The 25,241-nt window shown below is 36.0% G+C and overlaps 2 protein-coding genes and 1 long non-coding RNA gene across 4 annotated transcripts; all 3 read right to left on the reverse strand.

Annotated features, from left to right (window-relative positions):
- Positions 1 to 20: 20 nt before the first annotated feature.
- On the reverse strand, positions 21 to 2,041 carry LOC148697265 (uncharacterized). Its single transcript, XR_015961197.1, has 2 exons — positions 1,936 to 2,041; positions 21 to 487 (listed from the first exon to the last, which is right to left on the reverse strand). It is a non-coding gene; the product is annotated as an uncharacterized LOC148697265 (long non-coding RNA).
- Positions 2,042 to 10,366: 8,325 nt separating this feature from the next.
- Positions 10,367 to 13,124, reverse strand: LOC137721655 (protein ECERIFERUM 26-like). The gene is made up of 2 exons (XM_068460676.2): positions 12,563 to 13,124; positions 10,367 to 11,464 (listed from the first exon to the last, which is right to left on the reverse strand). The coding sequence occupies exons 1-2, from the start codon at positions 12,986 to 12,988 to the stop codon at positions 10,574 to 10,576; spliced, it is 1,317 nt and encodes a 438-aa protein (XP_068316777.2). The 5' UTR covers positions 12,989 to 13,124; the 3' UTR covers positions 10,367 to 10,573.
- A 5,471-nt stretch (positions 13,125 to 18,595) lies between these two features.
- Positions 18,596 to 24,970, reverse strand: LOC137721864 (uncharacterized). 2 transcript variants are annotated; one of them, XM_088692130.1, is made up of 4 exons: positions 23,631 to 24,960; positions 21,878 to 21,981; positions 19,937 to 20,975; positions 18,596 to 19,642 (listed from the first exon to the last, which is right to left on the reverse strand). In XM_088692130.1, exons 2-4 carry the CDS (start codon positions 21,896 to 21,898, stop codon positions 19,146 to 19,148), a joined length of 1,557 nt encoding a protein of 518 aa, XP_088548256.1. In that variant the 5' UTR covers positions 21,899 to 21,981; positions 23,631 to 24,960; the 3' UTR covers positions 18,596 to 19,145. The 2 variants fall into 2 exon arrangements, with proteins under 2 accessions (XP_088548256.1, XP_068316991.2); XM_068460890.2 differs by lacking the exon at positions 21,878 to 21,981 and having other exon boundaries at positions 23,631 to 24,970.
- Between the last annotated feature and the right edge of the window lie 271 nt (positions 24,971 to 25,241).

Raw genomic sequence — 25,241 nt, forward strand, 5'->3', positions numbered from 1 at the left:
ATAAACATGAGACCCCATTAAAAATTCTAATAATTTTAATCGTTTAATCAAATTTCAAAAGCCTGAATTGTGTGGTCATGAGGCTTAGGTGGAAGGGATGAGAGGATCCCTTTCCTCCACCCTCCACCAAAAACATGAAACCAATAAAAATATGGAAACACTGAACGGGGAAGAACAATAATTAGAGGCCAAACGAATTATGACCGAGTTTCTCTGCCTGATGACATCCAATTTGCCCTGCATATCTCTTGTCAAAACAGTTGCCCTTGTACTCTTTCCGAATGTATCTCTCTTCACTATGACCCTCTTTCCTGGAACTCTCTCCTCGTCTGCAGTACTTGTTTTGTCTTTAACCGGGTCCCTATCTTTCTCCTTATCCTTCTTTTTGTCTCTTCCTTTTCCCGGTGCTTTCCTTCACTTTTATCTTTACTCTCTCTCTTCCCTTTGTCCTCTTTTCCTTTTTATGCTTATTTTCTCTATGCTTCTCCTGTAATTATTGACAAGTTATAAAAGAATAACTGGTAAGGATATATAATCAAGGCAAACATATCTACTGATTTAATAGATATAAATAAATAAAGAGGCTTCAGGGAACCCGTACTGATTAAACACATACTAAGGACTGACTTGCGAGAAATGCCACGGAAAACAACCAAATCTAAACCTGAGTGAATTCTTTCAGTCTTTGGACAATATACTACTGATGTCTACTGATATGTCCACCGTCCAAACGTAACCCATACCCGTAAAGATCCTTGCTTTCCTTTTCGAAAGATCCCAAAAACCAGAAAAGAACAAAGGATAATAAATGTTCACAGTTTTCAAGTAGTTTTGGCACTTAAACTATCAAATACATAGTTTTTGAAGAAATAAAACATTCTGTGAATAGTACACGAAACGTGAAATAAACCTACCATCACTTGCTTGAAAAAAAAAACAGTTTTTAGTTAATGGAAATTACAATTAAATGACATGTACAAAGCAGTGTCGCTAGTGCATCGGAAGCGCAAAATTGTACTACGCCAACAACAACCACCACCCACCAAATCATTGCAACGTGAGAACCACCATAAGATTGTTTCCTCACAAATAAAATGTCAGAACTTAAATAGGAGAAGAGAACACTAGCAAGACAGACAAGTACAAAGTAAGAACTTCAGACTTATAAGATGGTGCAGAAATAAGATATGCAAAGGCAATCCGAAACCATAGTTCAAGACAAGCAAAACAGGAAAAACAACCAAAAAAGAAAATTAGAACATTTTAAATACAAACCAACAATAAAAGACTGATCATCAAAAATCCGTTATCACCAAGATAAAGGAGAAGCAATACAAGGAAACTTCTTTGGTTCGTAGCTAACTTCCTACGCGGTGTCCATAACAGAATACAGATAACAATTATCCATACTCTCCAGTCTCCCAGTCATCAATCATATCCTACCATATAAAAAAAAATTAGCAATCCAAATTTCAGGGGACAAAGAAAGGAGGATGAAGAGATCAAGACAAGCAAATAGGGAATGAAAAAACGGAAAAGAAAGGAAGATTGTACAACATGATAAAAGCCCAAATCACAAAGTAAAAAAGAAAAAACGACAAAAGACATTCTCCAAGAAAATGCAGGAAATTTGAGCCTGTTGATTCCCAAAACAAATTATATCCCAGAATCTCTCTGTTTCCTCACCCTAAATGTTTCGTTTTTCCAAGAAAATAAATAATTTTACTGCAACAAAGACTATAAAACAACAAAATAAAATGCGGTCAAGAGGACCACTAAAGGAAAATAGAAACGCATGAGAGAAACAAACCCCTCCTAAAATCTGAAAAATTAGCAGGCCTACAACATCATGGAATCCCCGCCAAATTAGTAAAGAAAGGAATAAGTCTAAATTCATTAGAGACAGATGCCTAGAGAGCAGACGAAAAACTGGACCTTATCCCATAGCTCCTCAGCCCCCACATGTGCAACGGGTATCACCCTTTAACGCACGCTCCAATCCGCTCCACAAATATAAATATATATATATATATATATATATATATATATATATATATATATATATATATATATATATGCTTCATTCCTGCCTCTGACCTTCTCATATCATTTTCTTCCTATATTTTTTTCCTGAAACATTCTTGATTCTGATTTTCTCCAAAATCCAAAATAAAAACAAGAAAAAAAAAGAAAGTAAACACATTGCTAACCAGATGGATGATTAAAATAGAAATTGCAAAGATGTATCCCTGTCCGTGACAATCATAGTTCCAGGCAAGATATATATAATGTACATAACTCGCAACGTTTTGTTAGATTATATATTTATTTCTTCTTAGACTGTGTTGCTTCAATGAACATGTTTGCCAATCTAACTCAGTAACATGCGAGTTGTGATAGATATTAGAAATATAGAATAAAATTGCTTTAATCATTGTTCTAAAATCCGGGGGAAACCTAAGTGTTGCCTTATTAACATAATGTTTAAAGACCCTGAGTTTTGAATTAAATAATAGTACTTGCACTCCCGTTTTCTTATTTTTCTCTAAAGTGGTTAGACGTGAGGGGCATGTTGAATAAAGCAAAAAAGTTTTACGTTAGTTATTTTATAAAAACAAATCACAACTTATATCAAATTGTCCAACTTTTAATTGCAACGAGAGACCTTTTGCATAAACCTAACACTTATTAATTGCACAGATGCTTAAGTGCAGAAATATTGATGCCATTATTAGTGGACCGTACCTCGTCTCTTTGAAACTTTTTAAAATTTTACCCAAATGAAAAGAAAAATGGCTTTGAGGTCTTAGGCTCTGATCATAACAAACAAGAGAGAAATATATTGGGAAATCCGGAAAATTATATTCATGTATTTTATTTTTCAAACTATAGAATTTGTATTTGATAAGAATGGAAACATCTGCGTCACATACAACTTACAAGAACAACATTCAAAAACAGATAATCTTAAAGCTACAACTGGACAATTTGAGAAATATAATTACATTCATATCTCAGTCAATTTGAGTAACTTGACTAAGATGTGTGACACTATTTGGTACAACTTGAGTTGTGGCCCTACGGTCTTGATTTTTTAAGAAGGAGATGTCGGGATCGGTAATTGAAGAAGGGTATATTCATATTCGGTGTCACGAATAAATTGATTTTTAGGGTAACAGATTCACTCTCAGAATTTGAACTCTCTCACAACTCAGAAAATGATAGAAATTGAATTATTTGAAGGGTGTACCGAAGTGGGTATATATTTGTTCGCATATTTTATTTTTTTATTTATTTTTTTGGGTTGATTGATGGAAGAATTTTTTTTTTTTCCGTATCTTTTATTTATATTAATACCACATATAAGACATCAGAATTTCAACCCAGATTTTGTCCGGATCCCCAAAAACTGAGCATAAGGATCAAATGATATGGGCCGTTGAAATTTGATCCAACGGCTTCAAACAGGGGGCCCCTCTAAAAGTTATAATAATTGTAGTCGTTGGATCAAATTTCAACGACTCGGATCATTTGATCCTTAGGCTCAGTTTTTGTAATTCGGAGAGGATCTGGGTTCTCAGAATTTAATGTTATTGACCAAATGTATTATAGTTTATATCGCATATTTTTATTTTTATTTAATTATTGAATAGCTATTCATTCATCAAGGTAGCTCTCATGACTACAATATGATAATGCTAGGAAGACTAACTTCTTAAACTAAATTTTGTAAACTACAAAACGTGGTTATTGATGATTGAATTATAACTTAAATGTTGATTAACGTGTTTATTCCTTATTGGTGGCATATAATATAATTTGTAAATTTGGTCTAAAAAGTTGGTCGACCTAGCATTACTCATAACAATATATATGAATTTGAACTCTCTTTGTAAGAATGCAAGTTGCTTGTAGCTTAGTTGGTTAAAAGCATTCGCCCTTGCATTCGAGATCCCGTGTTCTAATCCCCATTTTCCATAGTTTAATATAAGGGAAATCTAAGAAGACCAAAATTTTAAACTAAATTTTATAAACCAAATGGTGTGGTTGTTGATGATTGGATTAATTATTACTTAACTATTGTAACGTGCTTATTTTCTATTGGTGACACATCATTTGGTTTGCAAATTTGGTTTAAAAATTTGGTCTACCTAGCATTACCCTTAATGTAAAGGTAAAGTTACCTATCGTTTGCGGAAAAAAAAAAAAAAAAAAAAAAAAAAAAAACCACTCTCTTTATAAGGTATTGCTAGGGAGACCAAATTTCTAAACCAAATGAAGTGTATGTTGATGATTAGATTAGTACTTAAGTGTTGATTAACATGTTTATTTACTATGAAAATGAGGGTACATTTTACATAGAGACTAGAGAGACTAGGGTTTGTCATCCTTTAAAGTTAGGGCAAATGATCATTTTTGTAGAACAAGCCCAAATCTTGAGGCCCAATATATGGTACAACAAATGGACTATAATCTTTGTGTGGCTATTCTTTGCCAACAATTTTACTCTATTTGACACCATGTTGTAGTTATAACTCATTTTATATAAGTTTCTATTTCATAACGTCAAACACAGAACACGTGAGCGAATAGAGATAGTGTAACTTTAATAATATTAAGCTAGAAGTTCTATTGTCACAACTAAAAAGATTTTATTTTTGAAGTTGAAGTTTGATGCAGATGGTGCTTTATTGTAATAGTGGAAAACAATGATTCCTATGCACCTTGGTACTTCTTATGCATCTTGGTGCATATCAATTGTCACTGATCTCCCTCCTCCCTAATTATTAATAATTTAACTCACTAACGCTATCGTTTGTCAAAACAAAAATTTTAGTTTGACATTAATTTGTTTATTCAAATTCTGAATTTCATTCAATTAGAACGAGCAAATGAGATATAAACAAGCAAAAGGAAATTAGAACGATAAGGAAGTGAGGGCCCTCCTTCAACTGTATGCATACAGTCATTAACGTTTTGAAGTCAGATCTCTTTGCTTTTTTTTTTTTGGACAGAAAAACTTTCATTAAAGAAACGAAGAAGAACAACCATAACAAGGAGAAAAGGCACAGATGCCTAAGATCATCTCCAAATGAGATATCAAATCTTAAGTGGAATGTCATGTAATCAAATCTGAAGGTAAGAGCAAGCTCCAACCGATATATCAAACCTATGTGGATTGACATAGAGTTTTTATATGCCAAATTTGACATATGAGAAAATGTGATGTCAAATAATTTTTAATTATTTTATTGTGTGAGTCTCATTAATGCACTAATTATAGATCTTGAATATTTATTTTAATTGATTTTTTTTAAATGGGTCGTACAAATATCATTTATAACAAAAAAAACATATCGGTTAGAAAAAGAAAAAATCTAGCATTGCCACATCAACCCTCAAATTAACATTTGACATTTATCTTTTGACATCTCCTTTGGAGATTATCACCCTGCAACAGGGTTTTCTATCTGTTGGCAATTGGAGAGATTTTTTTTTTTGATGGAAAAAACAATAAGATTAATGACTCACTCCGACCCGGAATATCCATAAATTTAAACCAAAAAGTGTAGTGATGTGGAAAATGTCAATAAATTTAAACCAAAAAGTGCCTAATTATAAGAAAGCGCTAGTGAACTGGAATGAACCCAATTCACATGTGATGTTAGAGCATAAGTAAAGTACAGTAAGGTAGGATGAAAATTATACCAACGAAGGTAATCTCCAATACCCGGATTTGCCAAGAGTCATTGTCGATACGTAAGCTCAACTACTAAAACCTAGAGGGGTGAAAAACAAGGGTGAGTAGGCCTAAAAATAAAGTTTTATAAAAATCTTTTCGAAAACATTATAACCTCTCGCCGTAAAACAGGTATAGTTTCCAAAATATACATACTATGTATAGTATGAACATACTTACTAGAGCCAGCAGTATCTCAAGAATGCCATACATTACAAACTTTCGTAAATAAATACATGATGTCCGTAATCACATATTCTTGCATAAATAAACATATCACATCGAGTGCTCATCGACACATGCTGACACACGAGTTCATGTAGAAATATTCTGACATGAACAAGATTGGGTGTAACAATAATATACGCTATAGTACTACAATCACGTGAAGACTGGCGCTATACGTAGTACATACAAGTCCTAATTGCCTATAGAAATCTAGGACATGACTGGCACCTATAATGGATCCAAAGTGAGCGTACAGTGCGATATGCACATACACATGAATGACTGGCCTTGGCCTGGGCGAGTACTACCACCAGTGCAGCAAACGATGAGCATATAACATAAATATAGTCATGCCATAGTGATTCGATAATTATAGCTAACATAACATTATTCACGACCATAAATATAATTAAGGCTTTAATAACAACACGCATACATGTGCATCCCGTAGGATATAGCATAACGTCATAATTTCTATCAATGCGCTAAATTTTATAAACCTCAAGCTAATCTAAGCGTATTGTAGAAAGCTTTTTATCAAATGTATAAATGGAAACTAACAAGTATATATATACTATATAAAAAACAAGACACACTCACAGTTACTTGCGATGATGCAACCGTTCAGACGTGAGAAGCCATAGTCTCCAATAGTAATCGCACCTAAGCATAATATTGGGACCCATTAGTAAAACTCAACTAAAACACTTGAATTTGGAGAAACGAATGGTGAATTCGGAATCGGCGCGTAGAAATACGCTAAGGAGGGTCTCGGGCAATTTTCGTAAAAAGTCAACTACCAACCTTAAAAAGTCAACCGAGAAGTTTATCTGGGTCGGATGGAGGAGTATACGGAGAAGTTTATCCGGGTTCAGGAGGCTTATGAGACCTTGTCTGATTCAAGAAGGAGAGCTTTGTATGATCAAGACATGACCAGGGGTCTTCACCTTGCCTTCTCTGCAAGAAGATACCAATACGATGAGGTATTTTTTTGGGTTTTTATTTTTTATTTTTTTAAATCTTCTGATGATTTTGGTGTTAATTTAATTCGACCTATCTCCAAATTATTGATATGGGTTTTATGAAAATCTCTGAATCTTAATTGGGGTTTTTTCAATTTCTAGTCTTGGTGCTGTATTTGGTTTTTTGAGCTTTGATTCGGTGGGTTTTACCGGCCTCTGTAATTGCAAGTATTTGCTGGGATTAGTTCTGGTTTCAGAAGCCATGGTTTTATATTCTTGGCTTTCTGTTTTATATCAAATTTCCGGTGTCTAGTTTACATTCGTCTTGTGCTTTGGCAGCCTCGTTCATTTCAGAACAGTTGTTTTCGAACAGTTTTGGTGTCTGGACCTTCCATACACGTTAATCTTCATGCCTAGATGATTAACGTATTTCGAAGGTTCAGACAACTGAGAAATCCAGAAATATATCAAGGCATGAAGATTAACATATATGGTAGTATAATATCAAAGGGAAATGGCCAAGATTAGCTCTTTATTAGCCAATTGTTTTCCTATTCCAGAATGGCATTAAATTTCAATTTCGATTGTTTCCCATTTCAGGGAGTGGACGATGTCGACAGCTGGAGGAATCGATGGCAAAGTGAGCTTTCGGAGTTGAAGAGAAGAAGCATGAACAAAGATGCTACTACAAAAGAAGAACATTATGTCATAGTTTTTTTTTTTTTTTTTAAATTTAGTTTTCTCTTTATGCATCATTCTCGCACCATCTAATTTCTCCATATTTCAAGCACAAAACTGAGATAAATTCGAAAGAAAAAAGGAAAGGCGAAGAAAGGTATTGGAAGGAGGAAAAGAAATATAGAAGAATCAATAAAAGCGAAATTTAAAGTCAAAACAAACTCGAGATAGTTTTTTATTTTTTAAATTTTAGTTTTCTCTTTGTGCATCATTCTTGCACCATGTAATTTCTCCATATTTCAAGCACAAAACTAAAAACTAAATGCTTATTAAACATGCTCATAACATATTTAGTGTCCTTATACAACTTGTATCTATTTTTTTTTTTAAAGAATAATAATAGATTAGGTGAGTCAAACTACACATAAGGCTTGGTCTATCAACATGATGAGAAAGAACCAAAAGATCCCAGAAAATAAATCATCAACTACAAAATAGGCTACTTCTTTCCCACTCAATGAAATTAGAAAATGGCTAACTCTCCGGTAAACCGACCCCCCATCCCCTGGACAACACAGTGACGATGGGATCCACTGCCATCCTAGTTGGAAATCAGAATGCCCTCTCACCTCAAATTTTCAAAAACAAGTAGTGAATAGACTAGAGCAGTGACTCGTTAATTGTATTCGTCCAAATCTCCATTGAGAGAGAGTCTTTTGTTTCAAGCTGATTTCCAACTCGTCCAGAATAATAAAAAGAACAATCTAGCTAATTTATTTCTTCGTATATTTAGGGCTTATTTGGCCATGCAGGTTGCTATCCTCCTCATCACTGACAGTGGGTCACCTTGGTTTCAGACCTTTCGAACCCAACTGCGCTCTCTCAGAACTCAGAAAATGATAAATTGAATTATTTGAAGGGTGTTCCGACGTGGGTATATATTCGATCGCATATTTTAGTTTTTTTTTTCCGTCTCTTTTTATTTATATTAATACCACCATCGACATGTCACACATCAGAATTTAATGTCATTAACTTGTTATTGACCAAAATGTATTATAGTTTATATCGCATATATTTATTTTTATTTCATTATTGAATAGTTATTCATTCATCGATGTAGCTCTCATGACCCTTCTATAACAATATGATAATGCTAGGAAGACCAACTTCTTAAACTAAATTTTGTAAACTATAAAACATGGTTGTTAATGATTGGATTATAACTTAAATGTTGATTAACGTATTTATTCCTTATTGATGACACATCATATAATTTGTAAATTTGGTCTAAAAAGTTGGTCGACCTAGCATTACTCATAATGATATATATGAATTTGAACTCTCTTTGTAAGCATGCAAGTTGCTTGTAGCTTAGTTGGTTAAGAGCATTCGCCCTTGCATTCGAGATCCCGTGTTCGAATCCCCATTTTCCATAGTTTAATATAAGGGAAATCTAAGGAGACCAAATTTTTAAACTAAATTTTGTAAACCAAATGGTGTGGTTGTTGATGATTGGATTAATTATTACTTAACTATTTTAACGTGCTTATTTTCTATTGGTGACACATTATTTGGTTTAAAATTTCGGTCTACCTAGCATCTTTATAAGGTATTGCTAGGGAAATCAAATAATGTGGATGTTGATGATTGGATTAGTACTTAAGTGTTGATTAACATGTCTATTTACTATGGAAATGAGGGTACATTGTACATAGCGTGGAGCCAAGGGGACTCACCTTACACGTGAGGCCAAGGGACCCTCCAGCATTGCGCAGGGCCAAGGGGACCCACCCATCATGTGGCAGTATGGGCCCGCTCCCTAGCTATGATACCATGTAGAATTATCAGAGAAACGGGCCGATGGCCCACTTCCAACAACACCGCACAATCCGTCAAGTGTGTGGTTTTATTTTAAAAGATCTTGGTATTAGTTGGAGTGGAGTTAGGATATTTAAACTCTTCTTTTCTTAATGATATGGACGATGTGGGATATTTCAACATATCACTACTTAATTTACTCATCTTAAAACTACAACGAAGAGATGTGTGTTACGTGCAAAAAAAGTGTGCATAAATTATTCCTCAAACTATATCTTAGGTCCATCACAAATCAATCTCATCGTGTACCCATTTTATAAATTCAAACTTGCTAGGTCAACAGGAAATTCATCACTGTTGTAGAGACGTCGACAGAGAATAGTGCTGCTCATCTCTAGCTGCTTTTGCTTATGCTGAAGAGTGTGGGGTCTTTTTTTCATTCTATTTATTTATTTATTTATTAGGAGGGTCTTCTAGGGCTCAGGAATTGTAATTTGAAGGTGTGTTTGTGTCTAGGTTTTCGATTGGATAAAGTTGTACAGTTTGATGATCACAAAGCATAAAATTAACAAAGTACTTTTAGGCAAGTGATCATTTACCACAGTGGTAAAATTGAGCTCTTACATAATAGTGTGAATTCAAACCTCATCAATGGTTAATTTAAAAAGACTCTTGGGATACTTCCTAAGGTAGGTAGGACATAATTTTCATGTCACATTATTCCTCAGTTATAATTTAATGATGGTCTCAAAGCTATAATAAAAAGTAATATGTGAGAGTTTAACATCTCAAAATAGTTATTACGGTGTACATTATATTATAAGTAAACGACATGGTTGATATTTTTCACTAATAAAATATATTAATAAAAAATTAAAACACACGTTACAATATAAGTGAGATGAAAACATAATGCCACGGTGTTCGGAATAAAAAATTGCCCAAATAAAGAGTCGTTATTGAAAATAAACAACAGGAGCCCTAGAGCTCAATTATTTTTCTTACATATTTTCTCAACTTTTTAAGCGGTTGGCTACTCTGATTCAAACCCTCAAACATATGGCAAGCCTTAGAGTTCAATCATTTGCACCCCAAACCCTAACTACCGCCCATGCCAAACCCTAACTACCACCCATGCCCTAACTCATTCAAGCTCATTACCAAACAGCAGATCATTTTTCCTCAACTCAGATTTGACCCCAAACACTTCTTTCTCTGGCAGAATAACACTCACCACTCTTCCTCCATCACCAAACTCTTTAGCCCCAGCAGGCAGCAACAAAACTGCTCCTTCATCACCAACACCTTGTATGTTATAATGCACGCAAACCGGCTTATGTCCCTTCACTTCCAACCCATAAAAATCGACATCTTCCCAGTTCACAAACGTCAAGTTGGCTCCATACATAACAAAATCAGCTACTCCATTCTCATTCTCTATGGCCTCTTCAATTCGTGTTTTCTCGTTCTGGCCGGCTTGCTTGGCTAGCAAGTTTGCTAGTTCTTTTGGATCCATATCCGAAACCCTAAAATCTGCCTCAACTGTGCTTATTGTCTGACCGTTGCTGCATTCACCTTCTGTTCTCTTATTTGTGTCATTTTTGCAAATTGTCACCAATTTTGGTTGTGGCCCTTCTCTAACTGTGGCTATGCATTTCCAAATTAGGGCACAAATAAGTTCAAAAATTGGAATTTGGTCACTTTGAATTGGACCTAATATCTTGACTTGCAAGTTGTTTAGCTGCGTGGCAGTTAGAGGGAACGAGAATGTTTCCATCTTGCAGTTATCGGGACTTATCCAATAGTCACCAACCGAGTCCACGTGTCTGATGGAGAGTGGTGGTGGTGATGGATTTTTTGCAAGTTTTTGTTGAACATTTGTGTTCGGTTGTGCATAATTTGGTAGCCTGCTGGGCTCCAGATCAGACATGACTTGCCCTAAGCCGTTGATGAAATCTGATGCTGCAAATGCATCTCCGAGGACATGGGACCAGCTGAGGCCTAATGATATTCCTCCACATTTGAAATGAGTAACCTGCAGAAAATAAAGCACTATACCTAAAAATACTGTTTTTAAAATTTCCACCTAGCGGCGCTTAGGCTCTAGATGGCTGGTTATCGTTCCGATTAATCCTTAGACGTTTGAATATCAAAAAAAGGCGGCTAGCCTGGCTTAGGCATCCGCCTAAGCTACCTAGGCACCCGCCTAACCTGCTTAGACCCGCTTAGGCATCCACTTAGATCGTGACTCTCACTTAGACAGAAAATCGACAACTTTCATTTTGCATTTTATTTTTTTCAATAAAATATAAGAGACTTGTTGAATAATTGGTCATACACTCATTATCACTTGTTCCTCATATTTTTAATATGTTCTAATACTTTATAATCTATGTATCATTTTATTGCAATTTATGTGTCTCAATACAATTATGTATTTTTAAGCATAAAAGACACTTAATTATACGATATATGATAAAATTTACTTGCTTAGACCCCACCTAACTACCTAAGCGCTGGTCTCAGCCCCTGCCTGACTAGCGCATTTTAGAATCTTGCCTAAAAATACCAAAAGGTTGGGTGGTCCTTTAGCTTTTGAGAGTATGCATATTGTCATTCAGTATTACGGTCTGATGATATTCTTATTTATTAGAAAGTGAGAAATTCGATACCAAATTAAACTGCCTATTGTAAGGCAAGTCATCTTAAACCAATCAATCAAATTTATTGCCCAATATTAATGACTATTACATTGGGAACATGACCAGTTGGTTCAGCGTGTCTTTTGGTATTTTACTTGGTTAGAAGAGATTTTAAGTTTGATCATGATTAATATAAATTTGTACGGAGTTTGATGTTAAGTTATAACTTATTATATCTTGTCCATCAGGTTAAAGGGCCGAAAGTTTATTCTTTTTTTCGCAGAATTTGTAACGAGTTCGATGTTAAGCTAAAAATAGCACGAATAATAATACAATCACAATAATCATATAGAAAAAAGGAAGTAACTTTTTTTCTCAACTTGTAACAAATTACTGCCAACTTTTTAAGGTCTGGATATTCATTTTTTTTTTTTTTTTTTTTGGGAAAAAGGTCTGGATGCTCTTTGATATAAAAATAATAAATAATTTACCTGGAAGAGAACAACTGGAGAGAAGAATAGTTCAGGGCCAATGATTTGGTTAGAAGCAAGCAGCTTCTGAAGAGACCAGTCCAACCCAAGCCATTCATCGATGGTTTTATCACACTGCGCTTCAAGATACCTCACACCGCAATCGTTACACTGCAGATAGGGCCGGCCGGATTCGGATCTCCGAAACCGGCCGCATGCCCGGTAGCTGACACATAACCATGTGAACATAGCTTCCTTTATGCGGTTAGTGGTCAGGCCTTGAGCCGCCTGGCTATCAAAGAAGTAGACTCCTCTAAGGTAGTGAAGCTTCATAGCCAAGTCCATGCCACTCGGGTTATGAACCACGTCCGAACCGGTAACCCTGGCTGGCCCGACTGATGAAAGCTTGATGCCATAGACCAAGTTTTTTGGACTGGCTAAGACCATGATGGTAGAGAAATGAGAGGGTGTTTGAGTGTTTAGGTTGGTGCTTAAGATTATTGTGTAGTTTGTAAATACATATGTGAAGGTGAGTGGTTGAGAAAGTTCTTTGACCTTTATTGCAGATAAATGTCAATTGGTTGGTCAAGAAGAACAGTTAAGCACTCGGCCTTCATTAAATTTCATCGAAATTTCATCGGCCCAAACCTAGAAGGGGAAAAATAGTTGCATTTTCGTGTAATAAAAAAGCTATATTTAAAGGGTAATGCTTCTTATTCCATTATCAAGTCCTTGTTCTAAGTTATGATCACAAACCTCTGATATCACTGTACAAAAAGAACATTACTTGGCTGCTACAAGTTCAGCAGCGGCTCTTGCTTCTATTCAATTATAGATGGACATGTATTCAGTCTGTGTTTATAATTTCAATTATTTAGACATGTATTCATTTGTGATTGAGTAGAAGTAGGAGCTGTTGTTGAACTTGCAACAGTCAAGTAGTGTTCTAAAATGAACTTGTTCCATTTTGAATATTTTCTTAATAAGGACCACTTTTTTTTAAATGGATTAGTCTCTGATATCTTTTAATAAGAAAAAGGGATCAATATTATTTAATTTAAACATTGTTAGTGTAATGCAATCACATTAAAGTCTAATATCTTACATTTGCAATATAATATGATGTTTACAAGGTGAAATCCAAATTCCTTTTTTATGAAAAATGGCTTTTTATCCAAAATGGTCTTTAAGATTGACATAAGTACTCACTTTGGTCCCTAACTGAAAATCGATACAAGTCGTTCCTGAGTTGGTCCATGATATGAAAAATCTGACAATATCCTTGTTAAGTAGAGGGGTTGGTTTGACAAAACTACTCTTAAAAAAGTTGTCACATGGTTGTACATAGGGGTGGAAAAAAATCCAAAAAATCTTGAACCATACCGAAAAAATCCCGATCCTAAATCGAAAATCCTGAAAAATTTGGTACCAATCCTGAACCGTTCGGTACGGGAATTGGTCTCACATTTTCCTTTGTTCGGGAATCCCAAACTGATATATATATATATATATATATATATATATATATATATATGTATGTGTGTATGTATGTATGTATGTATATGTGTGTGTGTGTGTGTGTATATAACATTTTTAACAAACATTCAAGGGACAAATATTTTAACAAACATTTTTACACTTTCAATTTTCACGATTATAGACCTCCTTTCTCATTTTCACGATTATAGCTACGGTTTTTTCCCCTTTTAATTTTAGTTTTACTTTTCTTCCTAATTTTATGCTTTTTCAATTTTATTTGTATTTTTAATATTAGTTAAAATCCACATAAGTATCCAAGTCATTTAATGAATAAATAAGAACCCTGAGATGTTATAAAATCCAAAGGCTACAAAGAAGTGTAAAAATGTTTGTAAAAATATTTTTCCCTTGATCATATCCCCTATATATATATATATATATATATATATCTCTCTACTAATTAATAAAACACTCATTGTCAACCAAAATCCTATGAAATTATCAGTTTAACCCTTTAATTTAAACAGAATATGAATAAGAAATATGGGGTAGAAATGTAATTTCACACAACCAAATTTTCCTTTTTTTTTCTTCTTCAAAACCTCACCTACATGTAATCCTAACATATCTCTAATTTTAAAAATTTTAAAAATTTAAAAAAAAAAATCCCACTCCCGCATTCTCTTACTCTATCACTCTCTTCCTCTCTTATTCTATTTCAAAAACAAAAAAAAACAAAAATTCACACACTTTGTGTGTGCCCATATGCTATATAATATTACTTAATCAACCAAGCCGTTCCTTTGGCCGATAACCATCTTTCTTCACTACATTTTCCTTTTTTTTATTCTTTCTTTGTCTGCCATCTTCACTAACCATTCATTTCCTTAATTATTTCTTGATAACATCACTGTCTTCGCACTCCAACAGACAGCGACCCTCTCTCTCTCTCCACCGACTCCCTCAAATGCAGAAGCAAGCCCAAGGCCTCCAAATGATTTCTCAATCTTCAAAAGCAGCCACACCTGTAGCCTACTATTCCCAAAACAACATACCCATTGCAGCCTTCGTCTAAGGAACCCAATCAATCTTCCAAGACATCAGATCCATCGTTGCAAAGCAGAGTAGCCCTCTGATGGCAATTTCATTCGGCAAGACATGGAAAAGCTCACACATAGACGAAGATCGGTACCTGATTTTGTTCGATGCACTTCGCAAAGCCCTCTAACTCCCGAATGCAGCAAAGACAAGCCCAAGAATGAGAGGGATGGAGATAAGAGTGGGGAGGTTGACGAATCTGGGATGAGGTTTGGCCGTGTGGGTTGGCAGGGAAGGTGAGAGGTCGATGAATCCTGAACCATATCGAAATCCTGAAAAAAGGAATTCCAAAATTTGGGAATACTGAAATTTATGTTGTGTTTGGTTTCCGAAACCCTGTCCTGGAAAAAAATATTTGGTTTGGAATTTGGGATCCCATAGCGAACCAGCCCTAGTCGTTCATGTGACAATTTGACAAGAATATTGATAATGTTTTTGCGGAATGATCTAAATGATTTACAATGGACAAACATATGGGCTACTTCTATCAATTTCCATTGTCAGTAATCAAAATGGTGAGTCATACCAATCTCAATGATCATTTTGGATAAATAAAATAAAATTAAAACTATGAGCATTTAGTTTTTATTTTTTTGAGGCTTATTTGGAATGACTCGTGAACTAATTTACAATCGTTACTTTACATTCTGAAACTCGATATTCTTTTTACCTCACTAACACCTAAACCTGCAACCATTTCTACTTTTCCTCCCTTCCATAACTCTTTAACGAGGGACAAAATGACTTGTTTGCCTTCAGAAGTTTTTCACATAAACAACAATTGACTAAGATGGAAGAATGTTTGATGGACAATTCCAAAATCTAAAAGTATGAGAAACTTAGCTAACTATATAAGTTCAGTGGATAATTGGATAAAATATAAATAAATTACCAATGCCTTGCAAGTTCTGAAGAAATTGGTGAATATTACCTTTAATAAAAAAAAAAAATCAATTGGATAGGAAACAAGCATATGCATGATTGGTCATATTATTTTTATCACTTAAACTAGCAGACAGCACATTTTGTGTGTGTGAACAATTTCTCTTAATATTACATAATTATTGTTTTGTCCTCCTTATGTAAATATTGTGTATCAAAAGTGAGGGTAAAATAGGAAAAATAGGGATATGATTGTCATTTTGTCAAAAGGTACAAAATTACTGTTTTACCCTTCTCATGTCAATAGTTTAATCGAAAAATAAGGACAAAATTGAAAGAAAAAAAAAATATGGAGAAAAAATTTGACAATGACTCTTCTTTTAATAGAATAGATATACAAATATTTGTACCATAGGATATGGCAAATTATCTGACTCACCACGTCAATTAAAAACAATTCCTTAATAATAATAAAAATTGAAATTAATCTGACCCTGATTTTAGGTTCTTTTGTTTCTCCCATTCCTGCCTCCTCCCTCTTCCGTCGCCTTTATGGCACCGAATTGCTTCTCACTGCTCCACTGATTTTTCAGGGAATCTAAGGAAATTAATTAGGGTCACTTACTTTATCCACGTGTACCTTTTCTGAAATTAAATTTTTTTTTTTTTAAAGAAAAGCGTTGCATTGATTCAAATCAACTCATAAAGAGCTATATATGCTTTGGAGAATGACATTCTGAATGAAAGTAGGAGGCTTCTCAATCCAAATTAAATTATTGCTACTAGTTAAAGCAAACTTTGCAAGACGATGGGCAACCGCATTACATAAACAAGAAACATGAATAAAATTCAAAATAGAGGAGGAGGATGCCACCTGCAAAACATCATCCGCAATCAAACCTATTGCTGACGAGTCTGAAATGGTCCTATTGCGTGTTTGTAGTGGCCTTCATGAAATCACTCCCCACCACGACCTAATCAAGACCGTGCTGATGGGTTAGTTGGATGATGTGACTCACAACAAACAGCTTCAGGAGCGGCACACATGTGATGCCTGGATATTGCCACACCCCAACCGCCAAAAAACCCCCCCACCAATCCCATATCACAGCTCCAACACCACCCAGCTTGGTATTGACATAAGTAGCTCTTCATGAGTTTCATCAATATTTAACAAATGTGTTAGTCCAAACCCAATCCTGAGCTATTTGCCAAATTTCCCTACTTATTCCCCCCCCCCTCCCCCCCAAACCCAACCCAACCCAACCCAACAGAACAGAAGCCAAATGCCAAACCAAGGCCAGAGACCCCCAAGAAATAGCCCAAAAACACGTGGACTCTCCCTTTCCTAGCCCACTCTTGGCCCGATCACGCGCCCCACTCACCCCACACAGGCTGAGCCCTTCAGCGCTCGTTAGGGTGGGACCCGCTGTCAGGGCTTGTGTCGACCACCATTATGAGCCCAATGGCTCTTTTTATCATCCAATGGTTGGCCTTTTTGGACCGTTGGTTGATCTAATGGTCCAAATTCAATTTTTGTTTTTTTTTTTAAAAAATATAATTTTAAAATACATTGAATCCAACGGTTAAGATCAAATATAATCAAATCTAACGGTAAAAAAAAAATTTTAACGGCCCAAATTTAAATACAATGGCTAAAATAATTAAAAAAATTATTTAACTCAAAATTCACCCAAAAATGGGGAAGACTTCAATAATCTTCCCATTGTTGGTCCGCATCGGTTGCCCACCTCGGACAATCCTCATCTGCATTTCGAATGCTAGCTAATGGGTGCTCTGCAGACTCAACCGAGTACTGCCGACTTGCAAAGACTACTACTATTGAGATTTGTTCGAGTATTTCAATGATTTTCATATTCTTCCATAGTATTTCATGAGTTTCATGTATCGATTTAGTGATTTTTCAATATTTATCGGAATTTAAATATTTTTAGATTAAAATGTTCATAAAATTAATTTACGATAGTCTACATAATTTATTTTTTTTTAAAGTAAATTTAAGAAAAAAAATTAGCCTAAGTTCATTCTTTAATAATTTCAAGCTAAAAATTTAGACCAGAAGGGTTGGAGCAGAAAAGCTGTTTCTAGGCTAAAAGCTAAACTTTTCGAGCTCAAAAATTTGGCTTTTAGCCCAAGGGTTGGAGATGGTCTTAGAAATGTCAACGATATATGTTGATTTTAGTCTAAATTTAAAAGTTTCTCCGATATGAGTTGAAGTTTAGATTTCACTCCCCATTTCCATATCTTTCTTTGATTCTTTGGATATTTCTAATGACATATAGACCGTGTCAAAGAAATTTTAAACACTAGTACCAGACCGTTTTCTTGCCACACTGAAAAGTGTGTGAAAGACTCAAACGACTTCAACAAACTTCTTAGACACCGATCACGATCAGTCATTTTTAACTCTTGCAAGTATAAGGTCTTAATTCGTTTTCCTTAGATAGTCAGTACCATTGTAATTTATAGCTAACCCATTATGTGACCTATTAATCCGAGTCTCCACCCTCCACCAAAAACATGAAATCAATACAAATATGAAATATGGAAACACTGAATGGGGAAGAACAGTAATGAGAGGCCAAACGAATTATGCAGCTACTTTCCCCCTTCCTTCTTTTATCATACAATTTATGAAAATAGCTGTTCTATGTTACAAATCAAAATTGAGGTGGGGTTGCAAATATACCACATCTAGTTTTCTCAAATGCTCAATTAGGATGAGCTTCTCAGCTCCTAACCAAATGACAACAAAAAACGCACAAGCCTTGGATATATATCTATCTCCCTTTCTACACAAACCATTTCACTTGGTCGCGTTTATGAAACTTTCCGTTTGAATGAATTAGCCGTTGGGGAAAACCACCCGTTGAATCCAAATAGTGAGCCCGGTCCCCGAGCACGCCATTACGTGTTGAGTGTGTCCCCGTGACGTGTGACGACATTCGTGTTTGAGACGTGTTGAGTCATGGTCACTGCAACAATGCTGATCACATGAATGCAGCTTAAAAACTCAAAAACTGTCGAAAGTGCCCAGACGCCTTTGTAGCTTTTGTTCTAGTGTGGTCCTATCAAGGGTTTGCCCACACCACAGGTACGAGGTGAAGTGTACCCTTTGAGTTGTTTAATATGGAATGACATACGGCAGGGCATGAACATCAACGGACTCTATCCGCAGAACCTCTGACCATACCTCAGGTGTCTCCTCGAACCCTGGAGATTCCACCTTGGGTTTCTTTGATTGGGCATCACTGCACCCAAACAACCAATCTTGATCGTCATGATCAGGCACTTCGTCCAACTTTGGAACCAAATAAACATGGCTTAGATATCTGGAATCCGGATGGGGTGGTCTCATGCATGCTTCAGCAACAGGAACAACCTGTGTAGCTGTAGATGTCGGCTTTGCAGTGGAGACAGCCAATGACGGAGCTTCAACAATGCCATTTATCTTGCTGTCCTTAACGTCCACCTTAACGTTATTTGCAGCACCCAGCCTATCTGAAACATATGGGATGGAAGGGATGGAAGTTTGGCAAGATTCCAGTGTTCTCCCATTTACAGGCAATGAATGAGAGGAAGAGGAGGGTCTCGACAGTTTACTGGGCCTAATATCATTGGCTGTAAGATCAGAAAAGGAAGCATCATTAGTCAGCTAAGAATAAAAATTACCAAATCTTGAACCTGCTTGACAAAATTGATTCAAGAGCACTGCCAATTGACTGATACCAAACTGGAAAACAACAATATTCGGAATCAAAGGTAGCAGAGGATAGCAGAATCCAGCTTTAGTTCCAAAAAGTGCGCCTACAACCTCCCTCGGTTGTAGGCAAAAAGAGGCCAACTTGTGTTAGACAACTACATAGCATGATTGGGATCCAACGACGATACTTAGCATCATAAAAAAGAACTCACCATGCACAACTCCATTCATCTGTATGTCCCTTCTTTTCTTCAGATTTCCATCAGCACCAGCACTTTTGTTGCTGTCCTTAGAAAGTTGGGAGGTTTTGACACTACGGGAATCTATGTGATCCTCTTTATCGCTCTTTCTTAATTTATCAGGCTCAGCATTCTTAGTTTCATTTTTCTCCTTTGCTTTCTCTTCCTTTTTCTTCTCTTTGTCTGGCTCTGCATTCTTAGATTCATTTTTCTCCTTTGCTTTCGCTTCCTTTTTCTTCTCTTTATCTTTGTCCTTGTCTCTCCCTTGTTTTTTCTTCTCTCTATCTTTTTCCTTGCGTTTTTCTCCTCGTTTATCGTCACCTTCCTTCTCTTTGGCCTTTTCTTTTCCATCAATGTCTCTATCCATGTTGCTTGCCAATGGTCTGGAAAGTCCTTCAACTTTAGGTTCAACCACACCAATAAGGTTCTGAACCATCGTGTTCCCACTAATCTGTGCTGCACCCCTGACTTCTTGCCCATCTGTCCTTCTGTCATCAACTCTCCTGTCCTTGTTCTTTTCCTTAACTTCAGCCAAAATGTCAGTACCCTCAGCCAGCAATCTGACCATCCCCTCATCCTTCTTTCGGTCTGATTCAGTAATCTTCCCAACCAGATGGTTACCGATTGCCCTGGCCTCATCTTTACTCCTACCCAACTCCACCAATACAGAATTCTGGTTTTGCTCAGCCAGATGACAGTACTGACTGAGTTTCTCTGCCTGATGACATCCAATTTGCCCTGCAGATCTCTTGTCAAAACAGTTGCCCTTGTACTCTTTCTGAATGTATCTCTCTTCACCATGACCCTCGGTCTTTCCTGGAACTCTCTTCTCGTCTGCAGTACTTGTTTTGTCCTTAACTGGGTCCCTATCTTTCTCCTTATCCTTCTTTTTGTCTCTCTTTTTTTCCTTCTTGTCTTTCTTTTCCCGATGCTTTCCTTCACTTTTATCTTTACTCTCCCTCTTCTCTTTGTCCTTCTTTTCCTTTTTATGCTTCTTTTCTCTGTGCTTCTCCTGTAATTATTGACAAGTTATAAAAGAATAACTGGTAAGGATATATAATCAAGGTAAACACATCTACTGATTTAATAGATATAAATAAATAAATAAGGAGGTTTCAGGAATCCATACTGATTAAACACATAATAAGGACTGACTTGCGAGAAATGCCACAGAAAACAACCAAATCTAAACCTGAGTGAATTCTTTCAGTCTTTGGACAATATACTACTGATGTCTACTGATAATGTCCACCGTCCAAACTTACCCCATAACGGTAAAGATCCTTGCTTTCCTTTTCAAAAGATCCCAAAAACCAGAAAAGAACAAAGGATAACAAATGTTCACAGTTTTCAAATAGTTTTCGCACTTAAACTAAAGAAATAAAACATTCAGTGAATAGTACACGAAATGTGAAATAGACCTACCATCACTCGCTTGAAAAAAAAAAAAAAGAAAAAAAAAAAAGAAGACTCGTTATATACATAACCGGAAAGGGAAAGTAAAAGAAAAAAAAAACATTTTTTAGGTAATAGAAATTACATTTAAATGACATGTACAAGGCAGTGTCACTAGTGCATCGGAAGCGCAAAATTGTACTGTGCCAATAACCACCACCCACCAAATCATTGCAACGTGAGAACCACCATAAGATTGTTTCCTAATAAATAAAACTTCAGAACTTAAATAGGAGAAGACAATACTAGCAAGACAGACAGTCAAGTACAAAGTAAGAACTTCGGGCTTATAAGATGGTGCAGAAATAAGATATACAAAGGCAATCCAAACCAAAGTTCAAGACAAGCAAAACAGGAAAAACAACCAAAAAAGAAAATTAGAACATTTTAAATACAAACCAACAATAAAAGACTGATCATCAAAAAGCCGTTATCACCAAGATAAAGGAGAAGCAATACAAGGAAACTTCTTTGGTTCATAGCTAACTTCCAATGCGGTGTCCAAAGCAGAATACAGATAACAATTATCCATACTCTCCAGTTTCCCAGTCATCAATCATATCCTACCATATAAAAAAAATTAGCAATCCAAACTTCAGGGGACAAAGAAAGGAGGATGAAGAGATCAAGACAAGCAAATAGGGAATGAGAAAACGGAAAAGAAAGGAAGATTGTACAACATGATAAAAGCCATCACAAAGTAAAAAAGAAAAAACGACAAAAGACATTCTCCCCGAAAATCCAGGAAATTTGAGCCTGTTGATTCCCAAAACAAATTCTATCCCAGAATCTCTCTGTTTCCTCACCCTAAATGTTTCTTTTTCCGAGAAAAGAAATAATTTTATTGCAACAAAAACTATAAAACAACAAAATAAAATGCAGTCAAGAGGACCACTAAAGGAAATAGAAACGCATGAGGGAAACAAACCCCTCCTAAAATCTGAAAAATTAGCAGGCCTACAACATCATGGACTCCCCGCCAAATTAGTAGAGAAAGGAATAAGTCTAAATTCATTAGAGACAGACGCCTAGAGAGCAGACCAAAACTGGACCTTATCCCATAGCTCCTCAGCCCCCACACCACCATAGCTTCCAAAAGCTCTTTATTTCTTTCAGTCCAGACCACACAAATCACAGCATGAACCAAACACCCCCTTATAACTCTTGCCTTCTTGCTCCTACTAAAACTCAATAAAAGGCAGCAAGGAGAGAAATTCCTCCATTTCACCTTCGTTCAGATTCGTACCCCTAATATTTTCAGAACCCTATTACTTCTCAAAAACACACGCTGCACAATTTAGATATCACCAAATACACACTAGCTCCAAACAGTTTGTGTGCCAAGCTTTAATGAACGCATACAACGAGGAATAGATAATCTATACTTCTAGGTTCCTTTTGCACATGATGCATCAATGCTGGGCTAGACTAGGCATCCTTTGAATAATATCACAAGTATTGGCTCCACTTTGACAAATAATTCAGGCCTATAAGATGAAATTGGGGACTGGACGAATATGACATGACAGTATGTTTAACTAGCTGATGATTTGTATTGGAATCCTTAAACTATGCGAGACCCTTTGCTCAGTATAAGCTCAGTTTATGCATCAAAACATATCATCAAGATATAATTGGAATCTGATAGTCCTAGCACTAGAAAAGAAAAAGGCCTCGGAGTACTGATCCAACTTAGAGAGTAACGTAAACTATTGCTGATTCAACATGGCCCCACTGAACATGAATAGAAAATGTTCTCCTGGTCACCAGGTGACGAAGGAATTCACGGTCACTAACCCTTACATTTGATCTCGAAGCTTGAGATTAAAACATGAAAAGCACCACCATTTACTCTCTGCCGCTGATATCAAATCCAAAGGTGGGTAACATATAAATCCTTAGTAAGAGCGGGACTCGAACATGAATTGGGTACAAAAAAAAAAAAAAAAAAAAAAAAAAAAAATTAACCTAATAGTCGCTAACTGGCAAAATGACTATGATTATTTTTACTGGACTTCAGTCACGACGATACTTGTTTTGTTTGTGTATCGATGAGTAAGCCATAGTAGTTAATTGCTGGAACTCACTTGTATGTGCCTAATGAATGATTATTTCGTTTTACCATTTTTATCTTTTTGATAAATCATGTCCGTAATGAATGTCATATGAAATAAAAGATATTAATGAAACAATAAAAGGAAAGAATTTAAACCTTTTTCAGCAAGTCCACATCATCTGTCCTAGTCTTTTTTTCATATCCAGGTGGAGGAAATGGAAAGCAGCGCGACATTGCATAAAGCCCGACGGTACCAAAAACCAGTATCTTCCAATGAAGAAAAAATTAGTTTCCAGTAGCACTGTTCCAAAAGGGGAACGAACCAGCAACTATGCTCCTGTCCATGCACCATGTCCCCGCATTCATTCCCAGCATCAAAAATCTGTCATTAGCTTCTCAGTCACTTCAACCAGTTCTTTAATCCTTTTTACACAGATGTGCAGGCACGTCAATGAGATATCACACCAAATTCACTTGAAAAATCAAGGCTCAGCACAAGCATGACCTCAATGTAAACAACTGCAACACAAATCTGAACTAACTACTCCAAAAGCTTTTCTGCCAAGAATGTTGTTCAAACTAAGCTAACCAGAATGGTTTTTTGAGAAACGAAAAACAGTCCACCACAACCTAATCGTCTGTGTTGCCTTATGGGCCAATACAATATATCCAATATATCAGCTACCCCTTACTACCAAATACCAAAACGAAATTGATTCCCAGCTGAAGATCAAGCGTGTAAAAGCTGCAAAAACCCAGAAGCCCTTTGCTCCAAAATAACGATTCGGCAAGTCTCTGATCACTCCTGTACCCAATTCAATATGTGCAATCTTCTTCCATGCTCAGAAAAACAACACTTTCCATAATTCGATGCAATCTCAGAGTTCATGTACTCACCCAGCACTGCCAAATCCACAATTCCATTCCCCGAAAGATCGGAGCTTATGCTCATTAGATGCAGGGCCGCGATGATCCCAATACTACTCAGTTCCTTGCCCTAATTAGTCCAAAACTGAAGAATTGGAGCAGTACCCAGTTGCGATCCAACAAAACCCTAGAAAACCCACCAAGAAAGGAAACACCAACTACCAAAAACCCTAATCCCACTCCTCAAACAAAAAATTAAGGGCAAAAATTCAAAACTTGTAGAAAAAGAAAAAAGAAAAGAGAATCGACCCACTTTACAATTTCAATTTTTATTTCGGGAATATCGATCAAAAGGGCAAAAGAGAGTGGATTCAAAGGTTTAAAGAAAATCTGCAAAATCTGAATTCTGGGTATTTGATAAATAACTGGTGAGATTACCTCGTCCACTACAAAGTGGGCAATGCAGAATGAAAGAGGAGATCTCTCTCTGTCTTTCTCTGATAGAACCCAAATCTTAACCCTAGCTCAACCTTAACTCTTACACATGGAAGAGGGGGAAGGAAGGAAGAAGGAGGCAGAGCTCCAATATATTTTTGTATTGATTTCTATTCTGTAAATTTGATCTGTTCTGTTTTCCGGGAGCTGCCCTCCTTTTATACGGACTCCACACCTTAAAATGCCAGCTGGCATATTTGACAGTGGGAGCATTTTTGCTGGGCACCATAAACTATGATGTATGCTCATCATACACTTAATCAATTAACACGTATGTCTCAACTGATTAGATGTATGAGCATACATTATAGTTTATGGTAGGGCTGGGCATTTTAAAAAAAAAAAAGCCTACTTAACCACCGGAAACGCACTGATAGTTTGGTTTGTTTTATTTTTTTTTTTAAT

The sequence above is a fragment of the Pyrus communis genome, chromosome 4, assembly GCF_041283825.1.
Source record: "Pyrus communis isolate YQ-2024b chromosome 4, ASM4128382v1, whole genome shotgun sequence".
Classification (NCBI taxonomy): Eukaryota; Viridiplantae; Streptophyta; class Magnoliopsida; order Rosales; family Rosaceae; genus Pyrus; species Pyrus communis.

Bases quoted from the DNA above. Each gene is read 5' to 3' on its own strand.
- LOC137721655 (XM_068460676.2), bottom strand. From the start codon at position 12,988: ATGGTCTTAGCCAGTCCAAAAAACTTGGTCTATGGCATCAAGCTTTCA. The intron at 11,465-12,562 runs GTAAATTATTTA...TATTTTCTGCAG, and splicing joins CTCCAGTTGTTCTCTTCCAG to GTTACTCATTTCAAATGTGG.
- LOC137721864 (XM_068460890.2), bottom strand. From the start codon at position 23,708: ATGTCGCGCTGCTTTCCATTTCCTCCACCTGGATATGAAAAAAAGACT. The intron at 20,976-23,630 runs GTTTAAATTCTT...CAATAATTACAG, and splicing joins ATGTGGACTTGCTGAAAAAG to GAGAAGCACAGAGAAAAGAA. The intron at 19,643-19,936 runs GTGAGTTCTTTT...CTGATCTTACAG, and splicing joins GATGAATGGAGTTGTGCATG to CCAATGATATTAGGCCCAGT.